Source organism: Equus quagga, chromosome 1 (genome assembly GCF_021613505.1).
Source record: "Equus quagga isolate Etosha38 chromosome 1, UCLA_HA_Equagga_1.0, whole genome shotgun sequence".
NCBI lineage: Eukaryota > Metazoa > Chordata > Mammalia > Perissodactyla > Equidae > Equus > Equus quagga.
In genome coordinates this window covers 150,956,841-150,977,730 of record NC_060267.1, presented here as the reverse complement: position 1 = coordinate 150,977,730, position 20,890 = coordinate 150,956,841, and the positions used below count along the sequence as shown (strand labels likewise).

The window sequence follows — 20,890 nt, the reverse complement described above, 5'->3', positions numbered from 1 at the left end:
CCACCACTGGGCCAGCCCCTGCACATATGTTACTTTTGTAATAAAAAAGTTGTTTTAGACTGTGTTAGATGTGAAAAGTAAGAGTAGAGACTGTTATTAATTTCCCTTTTTTCTAACCTTTCAATAGGCAGCAAAGTAATGGAGAATGGCCTTCTCTTCAAAGAACTTCTGCAGACTCCGAATTTTCGGATCACTGTGGTTGATGATGCAGATACCGTTGAGCTTTGCGGTGCTCTTAAGGTAAAGTCAGCCTTGTGTTTCTGCTCCAGGAGCGGAGTTAATCCTGCGGGGCCGCTGTTAGCATTATTGAGTCTGATCCCGAAGAATGGGCTCTGTGTTCTGTGCGCTCCCTTCAGCGAAGAATAGTGAATCGAGAGCCTTGTTTGTCATTTCCTGCTTTGCCCCAGCCTTTCCTGGGTGGTTGAGTTCCTTTCTCACTCCTGGTTTGCTTTTATTTGCAAATCTGGGAGAATCGTGGCATTTTGTTCTTTGGGAAATTGGCAGTATCGATATTTGGGAAGCATTGATGGTACCTGGATCGCCGAGTTTTGCCTGGGAGCAAAGTCTTCTAACTCATACATTCGTAGATTTCTCCTGCATGTTGTCTTGAGCAGGAGATGGAACTTGTTCCCTCTGAATGATGCTTCTCAATTGGTTTGATGGTTCATTTGGTTGTTCTTTTTAAAGGAAAAAGTAGTTGGCTGCTGCCAGAGGTTTTTCTAAGAATAGCTTTATCTTTGCCTGTACAGGGGAAAGATCAGATGAAGGAAGCAGCTTCTGCCTGCCAGTGGCTGGGGAGGATGAAGGGAAGAGTTACTGCACTTGGGCTCCTCACTTGTTCCCCTCTGCCTTTAAAAGTCTTGGTCAAGGGGCTGACCCGGTGGCATAGTGGTTAAGTTCGCACACTCCACTTCCATGGCCTGGGGTTCACAGGTTCAGATCCTGGGCACAGACCTAGCACTGCTCATCAAGCCATGCTGTGGCAGCATCCCACATAAAATAGAGAAAGATTGGCAAGAGATGTTAGCTCAGGGCCAATCTTCCTCATCAAAAAAAAAGTAAAAGTCTTGGTCAAGGTCCCTCTCCCTGTCTTGACTATGGAAAACCAGCAGCAGGGAGCTGGGCGCAACTTCTCTCCTCTCCTTGGAATCAGAGTTGCTTTAGCTGCTATTTCAAAAAAAGGAAAAAATAAAGAGTTTCAGTGTGAATGAATTCCCTGTTTGAGTGACTTTTGAGTCATTTCTTTTGTAGCAAAAGCCACTTTTCAGGAATTTGAGCATCAAGGAAAGGAGTTAGGCAATCTGGCATTCATGTCACTCTGTCAGGTGAGAACTGCAGAGATTAGAAGAAAGCTGGGGAGACCAAAATCCAAAAAATGCCTTCCCACGCCTTCTCTCCATTGTACATCTTTTTTTCTAGTCAGAATTTAAAACAACTTTTTAGAATGAATACCGTGTGTATAGGTGTGGTCACACGTCCCTATACAATGAGAATTTTAAGAATTAAAGCCAGTTAAAGCCTTGGGCCCCCGCACAGCACACGTCTGTCTTTCTAGATGCTCGTGTGGGGCACTCTGCACGTCACGTGCAGACCGTGTCATACATTTAAGACACTGGCCTTGGCTGCTTTGTTTACTTTTGTTGGTTGAGATTTTTATGTGTTTTTAATAGCCCTTCATTACACTAATGACCGCTCAACAGCAGGGGCAGCCCGGATGCCTAATTGCTCAGCACCAGGCTTTGTCGCTCCAGAACCGTTTTTGACTGAACATTTTTGCTGGTGGGCGGAGGAGCTGTGAGACCCCACCTAGCACAGAGGGCGCTGGGGCAGATGACGGATTCCAGATGGAAGGCTCTGGAAATCTCCTGCGAAGGGGCCCCCGTGCTGGTCTAGTGGCTGAACTTAGATTGCCTTTTCATTTTGTTGGCAGGAAGCCTACACGTGGATTTGCACCTGCTCCCGTGGCAGGGGGTGGTTCAGGGGGGCTGAGGCCGAGGGTGGGGACCTTTCATCCTCCTTCCCTTGGCTGTCCTTTGAAACAGGATCAGTTGCCATCAGTCCGGTCGGCTTCGTCAGAGCTGGGATTTTTGAAAACCGAGAAACAGGCACTTTGGCAGTAATCCAGTCTAACCGTTCTGTCGTCTAGGTGAGGAGAGAGAGATGCAGAGAGAGTCAGTGACTCAAACTAGCGAACATCGGCTCACTCGGAGTGTGGACGCGGGTTCACGAACCTCCATCCGGTGTCCTTTGGTTGCTGTGTGCGACCGGACGTTTCTGGTTTGTGTCCGGGCCGCTGAGTAAAGTGAAGCCCTCCCTGTGGGAGCCTGTCTACGCAGGGACACGCGGACACACGGCTCTTTTATGATGTCATTAGCAGTTTGTTGGTTTTTCCTGATGATAGAAGTAGTGCGCATTCCTGTGTTTCACACAACAGAAAGATGTTGTAAAAGAAAGTGACCATCGCTGATACTCCCCACCTCCTGAGGTGACCACCATCACCGATTTTGTACTCTTCCAGTCTTTTTAGCAAGTGTACGTTATGTGTATGTCTCCTTTTTAGAAAAAAACTGCTTCGTACCGTTCAAACAGTTTGACATGTTTTACTCTTTCACATTAACAGCCTTTAGTAATCTTCTCCCTACTAGCTAATAAAAACATGTAAGCTATCTTTTTTTGTGCTCAAAAACATGAGGGCATTTGAGTTACAAAAGAAGGAAGGGAGGGAGGGAGGAAGGAATGAAGGCACAGCTCTTTACAAAGGTAAAAAGAAAATTCAAAGGAATTCTGCAAAATCATTCTGTCCCAGTACATCTCACTGCCGTCAGAATGTCCTTCACTTCTTAGCTCTATTAATCTCTTAATCAGAAAGGGAATAGTCTTTTTTAAATATCAGCTTTATTTAAGTGTAATTCGTGTATGTTAAACGGCATCCATTTAAAGGATGTAATACAATGGGTTTTAACAGTTGTACATGCACCCTGGGAACCGCCACCATAACACAGGACATTTCCTTCATCCCCAAACAATTCCGTCTGTCCCTTTGCTGTCTGTCCTGGCCAGGCCGCTACCCATCTGCTTCTGTACACTGCGGTTTGCATTTTGTAGAATTTTTATAATGGAGTTGTACAGTATGGACTCTTCTGTGTCTGGCTTCTTTCACTGGGGGTATGTTTTTGTTTGTTTTACTGTAAATTTTAAGAAGCACTTCATATAGGAAAGTACAAAAATCGTAAGTGTACTGCTCAACTTACGTTATTATTTTTTTCTTCTTCTGCCCAAAGCTCCCCAGTACATAGTTGTATATTCTATCAACTTATGCTATTATTATTATTTTTTTATTAATGTTATGATAGATTACAACCTTGTGAGATTTCAGTTGTACATTATTGTTAGTCATGTTGTGGGTACACCACTTCCCCCTTTGTGCCCTCCCCCCACCCCCCCTTTTCCCTGGTAACCACCGATCAGATCTCCTTGTCAATATGTTAACTTCCACCTATGAGTGGAGTCATATAGAGTTCGTCTTTCTCTGACTGGCTTATTTCGCTTAACATAATACCCTCGAGGTCCATCCACGTTGCTGCGAATGGGCCAATTTTGTCTTTTTTTATGGCTGAGTAGTATTCCATTGTGTATATATACCATATCTTCTTTATCCAATCATCAGTTGCTGGGCATGTAGGTTGGTTCCACGTCTTGGCTATTGTAAATAATGCTGCGATGAACATAGGGGTGCAAGGGACTCTTGGGATTTCTGATTTCAGGTTCTTAGGATAGATACCCAGTAATGGGATGGCTGGGTCATAGGGTATTTCTATTTTTAACTTTTTGAGAAATCTCCATACTGTTTTCCATAGTGGCTGTACCAGTTTGCATTCCCACCAACAGTGTATGAGAGTTCCTTTTTCTCCACAACCTCTCCAACATTTGTCGCTCTTAGTTTTGGATGTTTCTGCCAATCTAACGGGTGTAAGGTGATATCTTAGTGTAGTTTTGATTTGCATTTCCCTGATGATTAGCGATGATGAACATCTTTTCATGTGTCTATTGGCCATATTCATATCTTCTTTTGAGAAATGTCTGTTCATGTCCTCTGCCCATTTTTTGATCGGGTTGTTTGTTTTTTTGTTGTTAAGCCGTGTGAGTTCTTTGTATATTATGGAGATTAACCCTTTGTAGGATAAGTGGCTTGTAAATATTTTTTCCCAATTAGTGAGCTGTTTTTTTGTTTCTATCCTGTTTTCCCTTGCCTTAAAGAAGCTCTTTAGTCTGATGAAGTCCCATTTGTTTATTCTATCTATTGTTTCCCTCAACTGAGGAGTTATAGTGTCTGAAAAGATTCTTTTGAAACTGATGTCAAAGAGTGTACTGCCTATATTCTCTTCCAGAAGACTTATTGTTTCAGACCTAATCTTTAGGTCTTTGATCCATTTTGAGTTTATTTTGGTGTGTGGTGAAAAAGAATGGTCAATTTTCAATCTTTTGCATGTGGCTGTCCAGTTTTCCCAGCACCATTTGTTGAAGAGACTTTCTTTTCTCCATTGTAGGCCCTCTGCTCCTTTGTCGAAGATTAGCTGTCCATAGATGTGTGGTTTTATCTCTGGGCTTTCAATTCTGTTCCATTGATCTGTGGACCTGTTTTTGTACCAGTACCATGCTGTTTTGATCACTGTAGCTTTGTAGTATGTTTTGAAATCGGGGATTGTGATTCCGCCGGCTTTGTTTTTCTTGCTCAGGATTGCTTTAGCAATTCGCGGTCTTTTGTTGCCCCATATGAATTTTAGGATTCTTTGTTCAATTTCTGTGAAGAATGCTCTTGGGATTCTGATTGGGATAGCATTGAATCTGTAGATTGCTTTAGGTAGTATGGACATTTTAACTATGTTTATTCTTCCAATCCATGTCCATGGAATGTCTTTCCATCTCTTTATGTTGTCGTCAATTTCTTTCAAGAAAGTCTTGTAGTTTTCATTGTATAGATCCTTCACTTTCTTGGTTAAGTTTATCCCAAGGTATTTTATTCTTTTCGTTGCGATTGTGAATGGGATTGAGTTCTTGAGTTCTTTTTCTGTTAGTTCATTGTTAGTGTATAGAAATGCTACTGATTTATGTATGTTGATTTTATACCCTGCTACTTTGCTGTAGTTGTTGATTATTTCTAATAGTTTTCCTATGGATTCTTTGGGGTTTTCTATATATAAGATCATGTCGTCTGCAAACAGCGAGAGTTTTACTTCTTCATTGCCTATTTGGATTCCTTTTATTTCTTTTTCCTGCCGAATTGCTCTGGCCAACACCTCCAGTACTATGTTGAATAGGAGTGGTGAAAGTGGGCACCCTTGTCTTCTTCCTGTCCTCAGAGGGATGGCTTTCAGTTTTTGTCCATTGAGTATGATGTTGGCTGTGGGTCTGTCATATGTGGCCTTTATTATGTTGAGGTACTTTCCTTCTATACCCATTTTATTGAGGGTTTTTATCATAAATGGGTGTTGAATCTTGTGGAATGCTTTCTCTGCATCTATTGAGATGATCATGTGGTTTTTGCTTTTCATTTTGTTGATGTAGTGTATCACGTTGATTGACTTGCGGATGTTGAAGCATCCCTGTGTCCCTGGTATAAATCCCACTTGATCATGGTGTATAATCTTTTTGATGTATTGCTGATTCGGTTTGCCAGAATTTTGTTGAGGATTTTTGCATCTATGTTCATCAGTGATAGCGGCCTGTAGTTCTCCTTCTTTGTGTTGTCCTTGTCAGGTTTGGGGATCAGAGTGATGTTGGCTTCATAGAATGTGTTAGGGAGTACTCCATCTTCCTCAATTTTCTGGAACAGTTTGAGGAGAATAGATATTAAGTCTTCTTTGAATGTTTGGTAGAATTCTCCAGAGAAGCCATCTGGTCCTGGACTCTTGTTTTTGGGGAGGTTTTTGATTACCGTTTCTATTTCCTTACTTGTGATTGGCCTATTCAGATTCTCCATTTCTTCCTGATTCAGTTTGGGGAGGTTGTAGGAGTCTAGGAAGTTGTCCATTTCTTCCAGGTTGTTCAATTTGTTGGCATATAGTTTTTCATAGTATTCTCTTATGATCCCTTGTATTTCATTGGTATCTGTTGTGATTTCTCCTCTCTCATTCCTAATTTTATTTATTTGCGATTTCTCTCTTCTTTTCTTGGTGAGTCTGGCTAAAGGTTTGTCGATTTTGTTAATTTTTTCGAAGAACCAACTCTTTGTTTCATTGATCCTTTCTATTGTCTTTTGTGTTTCAATATCGTTTATTTCTGCTCTTATTTTTATTATTTCCCTCCTTCTACTGACTCTGGGCTTTGTTTGTTCTTCTTTTTCTAGTTCTGTTAGGTGTTGTTTGAGGTTGCTTATGTGAGCTTTTTCTTGTTTAGTGAGGTGAGCCTGTATTGTGATGAATTTCCCTCTTAGGACTGCTTTTGCTGCATCCCAGATGATTTGGTATGTCGTGTTCTCATTTTCATTAGTCTCCAGATAATATTTGATTTCTTCTTTAATTTCTTCAATGATCCATTGTTTGTTCAGAAGCGTGTTGTTTAGTCTCCACATTTTTGCACCTTTCTCTGCTTTTTTCTTGTAGTTGATTTCTAGTTTCATAGCATTATGATCAGAAAAGATGCTTGATATTATTTCAACTCTCTTGTATTTATTGATGTTTGCTTTGGTTCCCAAAATATGGTCAATCCTTGAGAATGTTCCATGTGCACTTGAGAAGAATGTGTAACCTGCTGTTTTTGGATGAAGTGTTCTATATATATCTATTAAGTCCATCTGGTCTAATTTTTCATCTAATTCTATTATTTCCTTGTTGATTTTCTGTCTGGATGTTCTGTCCATTGGTGTTAATGGTGTGTTGAGGTCCCCTACTATTCTTGTATTGTTGTTGATGTCTTCTTTTAGTTCTATTAAGAGTTGCTTTACAAATTTTGGTGCTCCTGTGTTGGGTGCGTATATATTTATAAGTGTTATGTCTTCTTGGTGGACAGTCCCTTTTATCATTATATTCTGTCCCTCTTTGTCTTTCTTTATCTGTTTTGCTTTGAAGTCTACCTTGTCTGATATTAGTATAGCGACACCTGCTTTCTTTTGTTCATTATTAGCTTGGAGTATTGTTCTCCATCCCTTCACTCTGAGTCTGTGTTTGTCTTTGGGGCTGAGGTATGTTTCCTGGAGGCAGCATATTGTTGGGTCTTGTTGTTTGATCCATCCTGCCACTCTGTGTCTTTTGATTGGGGAGTTCAGTCCATTTACATTTAGAGTGATTATTGAGATGTGGGGGCCTACCACTACCATTTTATGTCTTGTTTTCCGGTTTTCTTCAATTTCCTTTGTTTCTCGTCCCATGGTTTAATCTGTTCTGATGAAGAGCTGCTATTCTCTGTTGTTGTCCTTCTACTTATCTCCTCTGCTCTTGGTTTTGTAGCCCCTTTCCTTTTTTGGATTTTTCAGGAATGAGGGTTTTCCTGAGGATTTCCTGAAGAGGAGGTTTTGTGGCAATGAACTCCCTTAATTTTTGTTTATCTGAGAAAGTTTTTATTTCTCCATCGTATTTGAAGGATATTTTCGCTGGGTAGAGAATTCTCGGCTGTAGATTTTTGTCCTTCAGATTTTTGAATATATCATTCCACTCTCTTCTAGCCTGTAAAGTTTCTGCTGAGAAATCTGCTGATAGCCTGATGGGGGTTCCTTTGTAGGTTAGTTTCTTTTGCCTGGCTGTCCTTAGTATTTTCTCCTTGTCGTTGACTTTTGCTAGCTTCACTACTATATGCCGTGGGGTTGGTCTTCTTGCATTGATAAAGTTTGGAGATCTGTTGGCTTCTGTCACCTGAAGATCCATCTCTCTCACCAGATTTGGGAAGTTCTCAGCCATTATTTCTTTGAGTAGGCTTTCTGCCCCTTTCTCCTTCTCTTCTCCCTCTGGTATACCTATAATCCTTACGTTGCATCTCCTAATTGTGTCTGATAATTCTCGGAGAGTTTCTTCATTTCTTTTTAGTCTTACTTCTCTCTCCTCCTCTGCCTGCAGTGTTTCTATATTCCCATCTTCCAAATTGCTAATTCTTTCCTCCATATTATCGGCCCTACTGTTCAGTGCATCTAGATTTTTCTTAATCTCCTCTATTGTGTTCTTCATTTCCAGTATTTCTGTTTGGTCCTTCTTTATCGTATCAAACTCTTTTGTTATGTAGCTCCTGAACTCGTTGAGTTGTCTATCTGAATTCTCTCTTAACTCATTGAGTGTTTTGATGATGGCTGTTTTGAAGTCATCGTCATTTAGGTTATATATCTCATTTTCTTTGGGATTGTTTTCTGTGCATTTGTTATTTTCCTTCTGTTCTGGAGATTTAATGTATTTTTTCATATTGCTTGATGTTGTAGATTTGTGCCTCCGCATAGAGATAGAGTTTAGTTGCTCCTTCCACTTGTTTCTGCTGGTGTGGTGGGGGAGCAGCTGTTTATACTGCACCAACCAGGAACCCTATCTGCAGTTCCTAACTGGGCCTGGGCCCCTCCTCATAGTCACAGTGGTCCTTTGGATTCCCTCTTCTGCCGTGGGGGCCGTCATGGGGGGGCTTCAGGCTGCTGGTGCCTACTGTTGCAGCCCACCTAGATGTGCTCCCTCCTTGGGGTCTGCAACGGTGTTATGGGCTTTTCCAGCGGCCAGGGGTAGGATCACTTATATTTGCCGCTCCGTCACTGTCAGCACCCACAAAATCTCACTTGTCCACTGTGGATCGCAGCAGAGCTATTGGCATCTTCTACAGTCTGTGGTTAGCTCACCTAGCTATGCTACTTTTGTCCCGGGGTGTTCCAGCCTTGTGGCTCCCGGATGGGTGCTCTCTACTAGTGCTGTGCAGACGCTTTCCCTGAGGCTGCTGTGAGCCTGTAGGGTTTCCCCCTAGGCTACGGAGCTGGGTCGCTGGAACTCCACCCAGCCCCAGTCCTGTTCCCCAGGAACTCGGGGAGCCCTTTGCCCTGTCTGGGGGATAGCCGGAGATCCTGATTTCAGTGGTAGCTGGTCAGCTGCTGCCCTGCCTGATATTCTCCTCTCCGGGACCCTCCCGGTGTTGTGGATGCTGGGCGTGGCCCCTCCGCTAATAGCAGACAGAGAGTTTTGTCTGCTGCCCGGGCGGAACTCTGGAGCTTCCCCTCCGGGCCACAGAGCCAGCCTCTGGAGCTCCCCCCACCCCCTGTTCTCTCCGAGATCTCCTGCAATCCCTTGCCCCACAGGGCGGGCAACGGCAGCTGGGGGTCACCTCGCCCTCTGGGATTCTCTCTGGGACTTTCCCAGAGTTGTGAATGCTGGGAGTGGCCCCTCCACTACTGGCAGACAGAGAGTTTTGTCTGCTGCCTGGGTGGAACTCTGGAGCTTCCCCTCCGGGGCGTGGAGCCGGCCTCTGGAGCTTCACCCAGCCCCAGTCCTCTCCGAGATCTCTGGCAATCCCTAGCCCCACGGGGTGGGCAGTGGCAGCCGGGGGGCCGCCATACCCTCTGTGATTCTCTCTGGGACCCTCCGGGCGCCGTGAACACTAGGCGGGATCTCCCCATCAATGGCAGGGCGAGACTCTCCCCACGGGCTCAGGTGTGTAACTCTAGAGTTTCCCTCTGCGTTTAGGAGTAATTGCGGGGGGTTTAGGTAGGATTCTGGTCACCTGTTTCCACCGTCGCTCCTCTGGTGTGTGCTCGCTCCTGCCCTAGGTGTGTGTTGATCTTCTGGGGGCGTCCGTTGGAAGAAAGCCGCTTGCAGGTACTAGGCTGTTCGGTCGGGGTCGGAGAGTTTTCACCTATCTCCACATCCTCCCGGAGGGAAGTCCGTCCGCCTTCCGATGTATAGTCGCGTGGGTCTCTCAGACGTCCTGAGATGCTATCTGGATATCCTTTGTTAAGTGATGAGTGTCCAAATAATTGTAGACTTGAAGGGGGAGAGACAAAGAGGACTACTCACGGCGCCATCTTGGATCCTCCCCTCTATGTTATTATTTTTAATAGATACTTTATCAGGATTAAATTTCATTAACAGAGACCAAAAATGATAGTGGCTGAACAAGGTAGAAGTTTCTTTCTTTCTTATGTAAAAATCCTGAATCCATATGATAACTCCATTCTACAGAATTCTCAGAGACCCAGGTTCCTTCCAGCTCATGAGAGTATGGCCCTTGTCCTCGTGTTTTAATATAGTGACCGGAAGTCCAACCATCACATCTGCCTTCCGGGCAGCAGGGTAAAACTAAAAGAAAGGACAAAGGGCATGTGGCAGCTGTCATTTAAGGCAGGTTCTGAGAAGTCACAATGTAACACTTTGGCTTCACAATACTTAATTGTGTGACCATACCTAGCTGCAAGGGAGGTAGGGAAATAGTTGTTTTTTTTTCCTGCGTTACCACATACTTGCATGAAAATCAGGGACTCTATGGCTCTGGAAGAAGAGGAGAGTAGATTGGGGATAAACCCATCACCTGTGGCCCAGGTGCACGGCGCTGCTTTGTATGGCTGTTCTGTAGCCAGGTTCACCCTCTGTCAATTGCTGGGCATGTAGGTGTCCTCGGCGGCTTTGGCTGTCATAAACCATACTGTGATGCACAGCCTTGTGCCTAGTCTCTAGCCAGGGCCACTGCTAGATGTGGCTATTTGTATTACATTCAAATTAATTAAAACTTTAAAAAAATTAAAAATTCAGTGTCCAAGTCAGAGTAGCACCATTTCCGAGTCACAGTAGCCCCATTTCAAAGGCTCAGTAGCTACGTGAGTCTTTAGTGACTCAGTGGCTAGTAGCTTCTCTATTGCATGACCACATAGAAAACATTTACATCATTGCAGAAGCTTCTCCTGGGTGACGCTGTTCTTGCTAAGGCAGCTTCTTAGCCAAGTGCGCGGCCCACTGGGCCAGGTGTGGGCTCGAGCTTGGCCCTCCTGGACGTCTCCACCAAGCTGCTTTCTACAGGGCCCGGCCTGGAAGCCACCGTGGTCCTTCGCCTGCAGTAAGCCTGCACTCTGAGGGCGCTTTCCTCTTAGGTCAAATCCGCTAGGAGCTGGCCTCAGGAAGAGTCCCATGGGTTGGTGGGCTTACAGAAAGTCGTGATATGGTCGCGGTTTCTTCCTAGGTGGTGAGAGTGTCTGCATAACCTGCAGGCGGCATGGGCTGCTGATCCAGTTTGATATTCTTTTTGTGGGAGTGGGAGGGACTGAATCCCATCCAACCCGCCCCGATTCAGAATCGCAAAGATGGCAAGATGGCACTTTGGGTGGCTGATTGCCTCTGAGTGTTGCCATAACACAGGAAATGGGGAAGGGCTTAAGCACATCTTCCGAAAATCGTAGATATTTTTAGCTCCAGAATAGTTTAAAGCAGATTTAAATGCACAGTGGATAATGATAACTTTCACAGCTGAGCCATCTCAGAGGACATCTGCTCGCATGCTATTCAAACTCGAGCTGACTGGCTCAGTGTGTTTATTTTTCTTTTGACAGTGATAAGTGGAGGGAGAGAGTGAGGATTTCAGGATCCATCATAAGACGATTAAACTGGATTGGGGCCCAGCGTCCCTAGAAGAGAGAAGTTTACCCTGCAGTGGCCCCCTGCTCCCTCCGATGGGAGGTTAGATGTCTGGTGGAAACCGTGAGGTTGTTCTGACCTGTGTGCCCTGCGAGGAAGTGGCCGAGAGGGCGCTGAAGCCCCCAGGTCATGGATCTCCTTCTCTGCCTTTTCTCTGACTGCAGAGACACGAAGGTCAGAAGCACTGCTTTGGGGCTCAGGGCTCATCCATACAGCTCCTGCTTGGATGCTCCCAGTGACTGAGAGCTCACTCCTTTGCCTCTAAGTCTTTTCAGTTGAGTGGGGTCAGCTCGTGCTGTTAGAAAGTTCTCATCTTGACTCTGAGGTGGCCCCTCTCCGCCTTTTACTCGCCGGCTCAAGAGCAGCATGGTGGGATCTCCTCCCTGGAGAGGACTCCGGAGCCAGGCCGCCGGGGTTGAAACACGGCTCTGCAGGTCCTGACTCTGCCACCTTGAGCAAGCTACTTGTCCTATGTGTCTGAGTTTCCTCGCCTCTCACTGTGCATAGTAACAGGACTTGCCGTGTGGGAATGCGGGGGAGATTAAATGAGTTAATGATTTATGAGGCTCTTAGAACTGTTCGATAAGGTTAACTGTTGTTATTTTTATTATTTTTCCCCATCAGTTTGTTCTCCTCCTCAGCCTACCCTTTTTGCCATGTGGGCCAGGGTCCTCTGTTCAGGGTTCAGGGTTCAGGATGATCTCTGACCCGGGGAGAGGTGGGGTAGCCAGGCTCCTACTGTGGGAGCAGCAAGGCATGGGGGACAGAGAGGAGCTTGCAGCCAAGAGCCAGGTCCTGGGAGCCTGTGCCGACTGCCTCCATCACCAGCGAGGTGTTCTCCGCAAGCCACTGCACCTCTCTGAGGCCCCCAGGAGGAGAGGTACACGCTTGCCTGCATTGTCACGAGAATTCCGATGAGACGGTGGGTGCAGGGGGCCTGGGGTGGCTCCCTGTAGCCACTTAGTAAGCAATCCCTCCCCCGCCTCTGTCTAGGAGCCCTTGTTGAACGGAAGTCCCTGCTGTCTCCCACTGAGTCTGTAGGCAGTTACTGGGGTTGGTTTGTCAAGTAACTTCCAGAATGGGTCACATCGTGATGAAGGACACAGTCCAGGAGGCATCAGAGAGCAATTTCAGCAATCTAACCATTTGGATCCTAGGCCTCCATACATTGCCATGGTAACTTCGATACAACCATTTGATGGGTTCACCCAGCAGCTGGCCTCATGGCCTCTGTGGTCTGTCCCCCTGCATGTCCTCGGGTGTCACTCTGTTGCCCCAGTACTGTCCCGCTGCCTGCAGCCCCAGGGCAGCCCACAACTGCACCAGCTTCCCAGGACAAATGTGACCACCAGAAGGGCCTTGAAGAATCTTGTCCAACCCCTGAATTTTAGACCTGAGGCAAAGAAGTTCCAGAGAGGTAGAGTAATTGTTCCAAGGTGACACAGCAATGAGGCAAAATAAGAACCAGCGGCCCTCTGCATATCAGTGCTTGTGCCCCTTGGGTCTCCCCATGGCTTCCGTGCCAGGAGGGGTGCCTGGGCCCGGATGGACCGAGCCTTGGGTGTTCTTATGGTCCCTGGCACCTAGTCTCTGCCCAGCGCCCTATCTAAAAGAGCTGGGTATTCCATCCTGGCTTGGCGGCTCATCCCCTCTGGAGCAGAGCTGTAGAACCAGAGTCCGCCCCCCGCCCCCAGCATCTCTCCAGGCTCCTTCACACTGCCTCTCCCCTCTTCTCTTCCCACGGCGCCGCCACACACTAAGTGCGCCAGCCAGGAACTGCCTCCTGCCTCCCTCACGCGCACACGCAGCAGGTAGCTGGGGGTGGGTGTTTGCTGTCAGGGGGCTGATGACACCTACAGTTTGCATCGTCTGTGTGGCGGGAAGGGGTTGGCATGCTCTTGCAGGTACAAGCAGAAGTTAGTACCTTATGAAAACTTAGGCTCCCTGCTCCGGCTGTTGATCCAGAAGACCTGAGTTGTCCTCAGCTCTCCTGCAGCTGTGGGCACAGGGTCTACACAGAGTCCGGCCTTCGGAGGGGAAATTGATGGCCTTGGGAGCCACGTCATTGGTCTGTTAGAGCGGTTAGCCTCATGGAGAGACCATCGAAAGCACAGGAATGCCGGGAATTTGTCTAAAACCTGCGTGTGTTCGTGTTAGCTTTCGGATCAGATTTAGAGCATTTTTTACTTTTTCCTTGTATTCATGGCAGTGAGAGGAATAGGCAGCAACCAAAGTAAGCTCAGTATTCTCCCTGAGGAAGAGAAGAGGATGCGGGTGGGGCCTTTGTGCTCTGATCCCTCGTTCTCCAGTCCCCTTCATTCACCCTGGACGCCGGGAGGGAGGGTCCTGTTCTGTTGTCTGTTGGAAACAGACAAAAGCTTCAGGAGGCTCATGGCCTCTTTTCATCTCAAGCGGCTTCATGGCTTCGGTGTCCCTGTAGCCGTGTCTAAGTGGCCAGATCTGTCTCTCAGGGTGAGCCTGGCGGCATCAGTGCTGTGTTTGATGTATTTTATCAAAACCTGCTTATCAACCAAAGAAGGCATTTTTCTTCCCCAGTTCATTCTGTTTTTCACCTCATCCCTCAGATTTTATAGGCCTGATGTTTTATGAACTGTTCTGTCCCTCATTAATGAAACTTTATTGGGGGAAGGGGAGAAAAAACCTTATTTTAACTTATTTTCCATTTGTTGCCAATTAGCTTCACGTTTTAAGATCTGTAAAGGCACAAATCCACAATCCAGGTGTTATGGAAAAATGCTAGTTCGGTTAGACAGAGTCAGAACACTTGCATTTTTCCTGGCATCAAGTCTTCTTTGTGAAGGAGCTGGTAAAGCAGAGACGGCCAGGAACCTGGGGCCACAAGTGACATCCCAAATGACTGCCATCTGTGCTGCCATGCAGGCATTACTTGTCATATGTGGTTATGTGATTTTACCTGAGATCGAGGCCCAGTCGTATGCCACCTCCTCTGTGCAGCCTTCCTTGATTTGAAATGAAGCTTGTGGCTTCCACCATTTCTCAGCACACTCTTCCTTGTGTCTTGTAATGTGCTTTGTTGTGTCTCCTCTCACAAATCAATTGTCAACTCCTTGAGGACAAGCTGTGTGTCTAATTCTGTCTTTGCACCTCCTCCCTGGGGGCACCCTCAGCCCCCACCTCACCGCCCCTCCCCCACCCCGCCCGTCCTGCCCTGTCCCTCCAGGGCCCATTGCAGGGCGTCCCACACAGTGTTTGCTCAGTACACATGGGTTGAAATGGAAATGAGATTTTCAGTACCTCTTACAGAATATCACTTTCTGCTGAGCATACAGTGATTTGCACATTTGTTTTATTTTCCTATTAGGTCAGGGGTTGGAAAACTTTTTCTGCAAGGGTCAGGTAGAAAATGTTGTGGGCCTTGTGGACCCTGTGGCCTCTGTCGCCACTATTCGGATTTGCTGTTGCAGCACAAAGGCAACCCCCAGGCAAGAGGTACATGGGCCGGGTGCCTGGGTCCCAATACAGCGTGATTCACAAAAACAGGCCGTTGGGCCTTAGACTGCTGACCCCTGGGCCACATCATCAGCTTCTGCAGAGGCAGGTCTGTGTTCAGTCTGCCTCGTGTCAGCAGAGTGCCGTGCAAACAGCAGGTGCTCCATAAATGCTGGTTTAGGGTTTAAATGAAACGAAAGGCTGAAACTTGAGTTGCGCATACGCAGATGTCGTGACCCAGCAATTCCACTCCCGACAGAAATGCCTGCACGTGGTCACCAAGGATATGTACCAGAGTGTCCATAGCAGCACCATTTGTAATGGCCCCAAGCTGGAAATCTATCCCCATGCCAGTCAACGGAGAATGGATAAAGAAATTGCTCCCTGTTCACATAGTGGAATACAATGCAGCATTGAAAATAAATGTGCTGTATGTAAAAATATGGCTGAGTCTCACAAACATGATGTCAAATTGAGACCAAGAAGTCGGACACAAAAGATGACACACTATAGGATTTTATTCACATAAAGTGTAAACACAGGTGAAGCAAATCTGTGCTGTTAGAAGTCGGGAGAGTGGTTCCCTTTGGTGGGGGTGGTGACTGGAAGGAGGTCGGAGCGGGGCTTTCTGGGGCACTGGTTATGTTCTGTTTCTTGATCAGGGTACCGGTTACATGAGTGTGTTCAGTTTGTGACATTTCATCAAGCTGTCCACTTATGATTGGTATACTTTTCTGTATAAATGTTATAGATGACTAAAGCATTTGATTTAATTTTTTATTTTTAAAAGCAGTTTGTCCAAACAGTATTTAACTGGAGACCACTACCAACCTTCTAATTTTCTCGCTGATGCTACTCAACTGCTGCCTCCTGCTGACCCCACATCTGGGCTCTTTGTCCTGTAAACGGGCACATAGAAGCCTGGTCCCTTCTTTCATCTCTCCCACTCACGGTACAAGAGCAGACCCCAGACATGTGCAGGAACCAGTGGAGTGAGTTGAGGGTGGAGCCAGTGGTCCCTGCCTCAGTCTCCCCCCACCTTCCCGACATCCTTATCTGGAGGGGGTGTGTGACCTGTCTTGGCTTCCTTGTCTGCTCCGCAGAACATCGTAGCGGTGGGAGCCGGGTTCTGTGATGGCCTCCACTGTGGAGACAACACCAAAGCTGCCGTCATCCGCCTGGGGCTCATGGAAATGATCGCCTTCGCAAGGATCTTCTGCAAGGGCCACGTGTCCACGGCCACCTTCCTGGAGAGCTGTGGCGTGGCCGACCTGATCACCACCTGCTACGGAGGCCGGAACCGCAGGGTGGCCGAGGCATTTGCCAGAACTGGAAAGGTAGTCCCTGGCCTGCCCTCCCCATCCCCTCCCTCCTCACGTGAGACTCCTGGGCTGCGGTGGGCTACAGCCCAGGGGAGATGGAGCCCAGGCGAGATGGAGGCCGGCATTCCTTGTTCCGGGTAGTGTTTACCTGTCAGCTTTCACTTAAAAGTACTTAAATCTTACATCCTTGATCTTGAACGTCTTTATCTTTCCTTGGCTTGCTGCAGAGGATTATGGCTCCCCTCCCCCACTCTCCTCTCTAAATAAGTTGTTCTCTGGTGTTTACGGTAGATTTTTTTCATCCTTTGTTTTTAAGACCATTGAAGAATTGGAGAAGGAGATGCTGAACGGGCAGAAGCTCCAAGGACCTCAGACTTCTGCTGAAGTGTACCGCATCCTCAAACAGAAGGGGCTGCTCGACAAGTAAGTCTCCCCATTGTCCATGGACCAGAGAGACGGTCATCCTCCCAGTCCTATTGTGACGCCAGCCCAGTGCACACGAGCACAACTTTTGACAAGCGTGTGCAAGACTTTACTGAATTAGTTTTGTCCCTTGTGTGATGTGAACATCTACGGCAGGAAACATTTACTTATCCTGAAAATGAGCATTTATACAAAACACAAAACCAGGCTCGACCACAGTGGGAAGAGCTCAATTCTATAAAGCATGTTACAAAACATGAAGTTTGAGATCCTGGTTTGTTCTGCAAGGGTGTTTGGTAAAAGCTACATAGCATAAGTTTTAAATGAAAAAAAGATGTAGTCTTGTTAATGTCAAACAGTTCAGAAAAGAAGGAAGGCCAAATCACCCCAGAATGCTGCTCCCGGAAGTGAGCATGCTGAGGATTGGTGAGCAGCCTTGCAGTCCCTCCGTCGTGTGGATGGGTGGGTGGGTGCATCCAGCCTCCACTGCCCTTCCAGGCTGGTCGTGTGTTACAGGTGGGCTTGGTCAGGTCGATTTGCTGTGTGATGGTGGAGGAAGCCCTGAAGCAGCACAAAAACTACCCAGCTTCTCGGAGGCTGCTCCTGGGCCCCACCTGCCCCACAGCCCTTTATTTGGTCGATTTGCCAAGCGTTGCTGCATAATCGTGATGACAAGTACCCCACCTAGTGAATGCGTGTGCAGTGTAACCCGTGTGTGCTGTACTGTCTAATGCTCTTTGGGAGAGGGAGAATTTGGTTGCCTTGGAGAGGAGGGAGCCGGGCAGCTGAATTGGTGCTGCCCGTGTGGCCAATCCAGAGCGTGCACTTCCCTCCGAGCTGGGAGGTGGGTGAGCACGGCATCTGCTGGGCTTTCTGCTTGCATGTCCTTCATCCTCTGCAGGTCAGTCCGGATGTCTGCTGGTCCCAACCATGCGTCTTTGCCTCACCCTGTGCCCAACTTTCCTCCTCCTTGTCCCTGGTGTAGACTGATCAGCCGTCGCGTTCCATATTGAAAGTCGAAGATGAGGGTGGACGGGCACTTGTCTTCCTTCTTTAATTTGCATTTTATTTTTCCGAAATGGCTTTTGAAACCGGCCAGGCAGAGACGGAAGTCATAAACAAGCTTCCAGAGGAGGAGAATTGCCTTTAAATCGTGACTGAAAGCAAAACACCTCTGACATGCATGGTTTTCCCCGTGTGCTTACCAGCAGACAGTGATGTGTCTGTGTGTGGTTGGTGTACTTGAATGACAGCAAGTCGTCATCAGGAATTTTAAAAAGTCTTAAAAAAATACCTGAGTGTTTGGCGGTGGTGAGTATCTCCTGAGCACAGTTTTAAAGTGGCATCTGTGTGCTCCCAAGGCGTGCCTTAGATAGCATTCTAGGAATTGACCAGTTGACTAGATGTTAGTCTGTATTCATCATTTCACTCCAGGAGGACAGGGGCTGGAACTGGCGTTCTGGGCTCAGCACCTGCCTGTTTTCACAAGCAGCTGTAATCAAGCAAGAGAAACGGTTCTGAGCAGACACCTCTCCTCAGTCATCTTGCATTTTCTTTCTTCCAGTTAGAAATTGAACAGGCTGTGCCTCTGCTTAACGAGGTCCCTGCCAGGTGGGAGGGGCACCACCCTTCTCCCAGGCTGGAGCGTGGATTCCCGTAGGACGCGCCCTTCCCTCGCCTGCTCCCGAAGCTGCACAGGCAGAGCCGAGTTCTCCGTTCTCCCTTTCCACCACCTCATACCTGGATTTTCTTCTGTTTCATTCTAGCCATCACTCCTCTGGTCTTCCTCTATTTCCTTCTCCCCTCCCTTCCCTTCTCCATTGCTATAGAAGGAGCAGTGCACAGGAGGGCAGATTTAAGGCCACTTTGTGGCTCACTAGCCACGTGGTCTTGGGCAGGTCCTATTTTAATCTGTTCTATGCTCTAGTCTCTTTATGCACAAAAATCAAACTGTAGACCAGGTGATTGCCGTGGTCCCTTTGACCTCGACTATTGTAACTCAGAGGCCTCCTGCTCCGACAGAATGAGGTCCGCAGTCCTTTGGTTGGCATTGAGGCAGCCCTCCCAGTCTGGTACTAACTTCACTTCCCACCAGCACGTCCTGTTACCCCTGCAACACCTTCTTTAGTTGAAGTGGACTTCCCTTTGCCCCAGCGCCTCCTTCTCACACCCTGAGTGCCTCCGTCCTCCTGCTGTTTGCCTGGACCCTCCCGACGTGCATCTCAACCCTCATCACCGTGAGGGGAGCCGGGTCTGTCCTCAGAGAAGCCTCCTTTCATCTCCTCCAGCCACAGAGAACTTTCCCTGCTTGGAACTTATTGTTCAGACCAGCGGTCAGCCAACTTTTTCTGTAAAGAACCACACATTAATCTTTGCAGGCCACGTACAGGTCTCTGTCGTATAGTCATCTTCTTTTTCTCCTTTTATAGCCCTTTGAAAATATGAAAATCATTCTTAGCTCACAGGCAGTACAGAAACAGGTCACGGGCCAGAGCTGCTTCTCAGGCTGTGGTTTGCGGACCCCGGGTTTAGACAACATTGCTGCTCACGTGCTGTGGACTTATTACGTAAATATATAGTTTTACTTTAATCTCCATATTTGGAGATGGGAAGCATGTACTTTTGGCAAAAAAAAATTTCAAATTCTACAGAAAGTCGCAGAGTGAAGAGTGAGTCTTGACCGCCACCCCAAACACAGGCAGCTCTCAGGGTTCAGTGACCCTTTCCCCCGAGCCTTGTCGTTTGTGTAATGAGTCCTGTGCTCCACGTTCGCCTCTGCCCCTCGCTTTTCTTCACTTTAGGATATGTTTGAAGATCATTCCACACCTGCTCCTAGAGATCTCATTCTTTTTTTAATAGAGGTAGAATTGACACATAACATTATATTAGCTTCAGGTGCACGTCGTTGTGACTTGGTATTTGTACAGCGAAATGATCACCACAGTAAGTTTAGTGACCTTGCATCACCCTACATAGTTATATTTTTTTTCTTGGGATGGGAACTTTTAGATCTCTCTTAGCAACTTTCAAATAGGCAATACAGTATTATTAATTATAGTCACCATGCCGTACATCACATCCCCATGACTTATTCGTTTTATAGCTGGAAGTTTGTCCCTTTTGACCCCCTTCATCCATTTTACCCACCCCCTGGCCTCTGGCAATCACCGACCTGTTCTCTGTATCTGTGAGTTCAGGGTTTTTTATTATTGTTTTTTGGGGGTTTTTTTTAGATTCTACACATAGGGAGGACCTCTCATTCTTTAATAGCTGCAGAACATTCCACTTTATGAGAGAACCACAGTTTATTTAACCAATCTCCTCTTGATAGATATTAACTTTGTATGGGGTTTTGTGCTCTGATAAAATTTCTTGGGGCTGGCGCAGTGGCACAGCAGTTAAGTGTGCACATTCCGCTTCGAAGGCCCGGGGTTTGCTGGTTCGGATCCCAGGTGTGGACCTACACACCGCTTATCAAGCCATGCTGTGGCAGACATCCCACATATAAAGTAGAGGAAGATGGGCATGGATGTTAGCTCAGGGCCAGTCTTACTCAGCAAAAAGAGGAGAATTGGCAGCAGATGTTAGCTCAGGGCCAATCTTCCTCAAAAAACAATGTGCTTTATTAGATTTCCATATACGTGTGTCTTTATGAGAATGTGTGAGTATAAGTATTTGTATTAGTTTGCTAAAGCTGCCATAATGAGAATACCACAGACTGAGTGGCTTACGCAACAGCAATTTATTTCTCATAGTTCTGGAGGCTGGAAGTCTAAGATCAAGGTGTTGGCAGGCTTGACTTCTGAGGCCTCTCTCCTTGGCTTGTAAATGGTGGTCTTCTCCCTGTGTCTTCACGTGGTCTTCCCTCTGCATTTGTCTGAGTCCTAATCTCCTGTCTTATAAGAACACCAGCTGTATTGGCTTAGGGCCCACCCTAATGACCTCATTTTAACTTAATCATCTCCTTCAGGGCCCTATTTCCAAATGCAGTCCATTCTGAGGTCCTGGGGGTGAGGACTTGATCGCAGGGATTGGGTGGGTGGGACCCAATTCAGCCCATACAGCGTTGGAAGCTCCTTGAGGGCTGGGGCCTTGTTT

The 20,890-nt window shown here is 46.9% G+C and overlaps 1 protein-coding gene across 1 annotated transcript in view; it reads left to right on the top strand.

Annotated features, from left to right (window-relative positions):
• The window catches only part of GPD1L (glycerol-3-phosphate dehydrogenase 1 like), a 59,490-nt gene that overhangs the window by 33,043 nt on the left and 5,557 nt on the right, over positions 1-20,890 (top strand). The window contains exons 5-7 of the mRNA XM_046676538.1: positions 128-240; positions 16,151-16,384; positions 16,686-16,792. Of these exons, the coding sequence (XP_046532494.1) occupies positions 128-240; positions 16,151-16,384; positions 16,686-16,792 (454 nt within the window). The remainder of the gene's footprint in view (positions 1-127; positions 241-16,150; positions 16,385-16,685; positions 16,793-20,890) is intronic.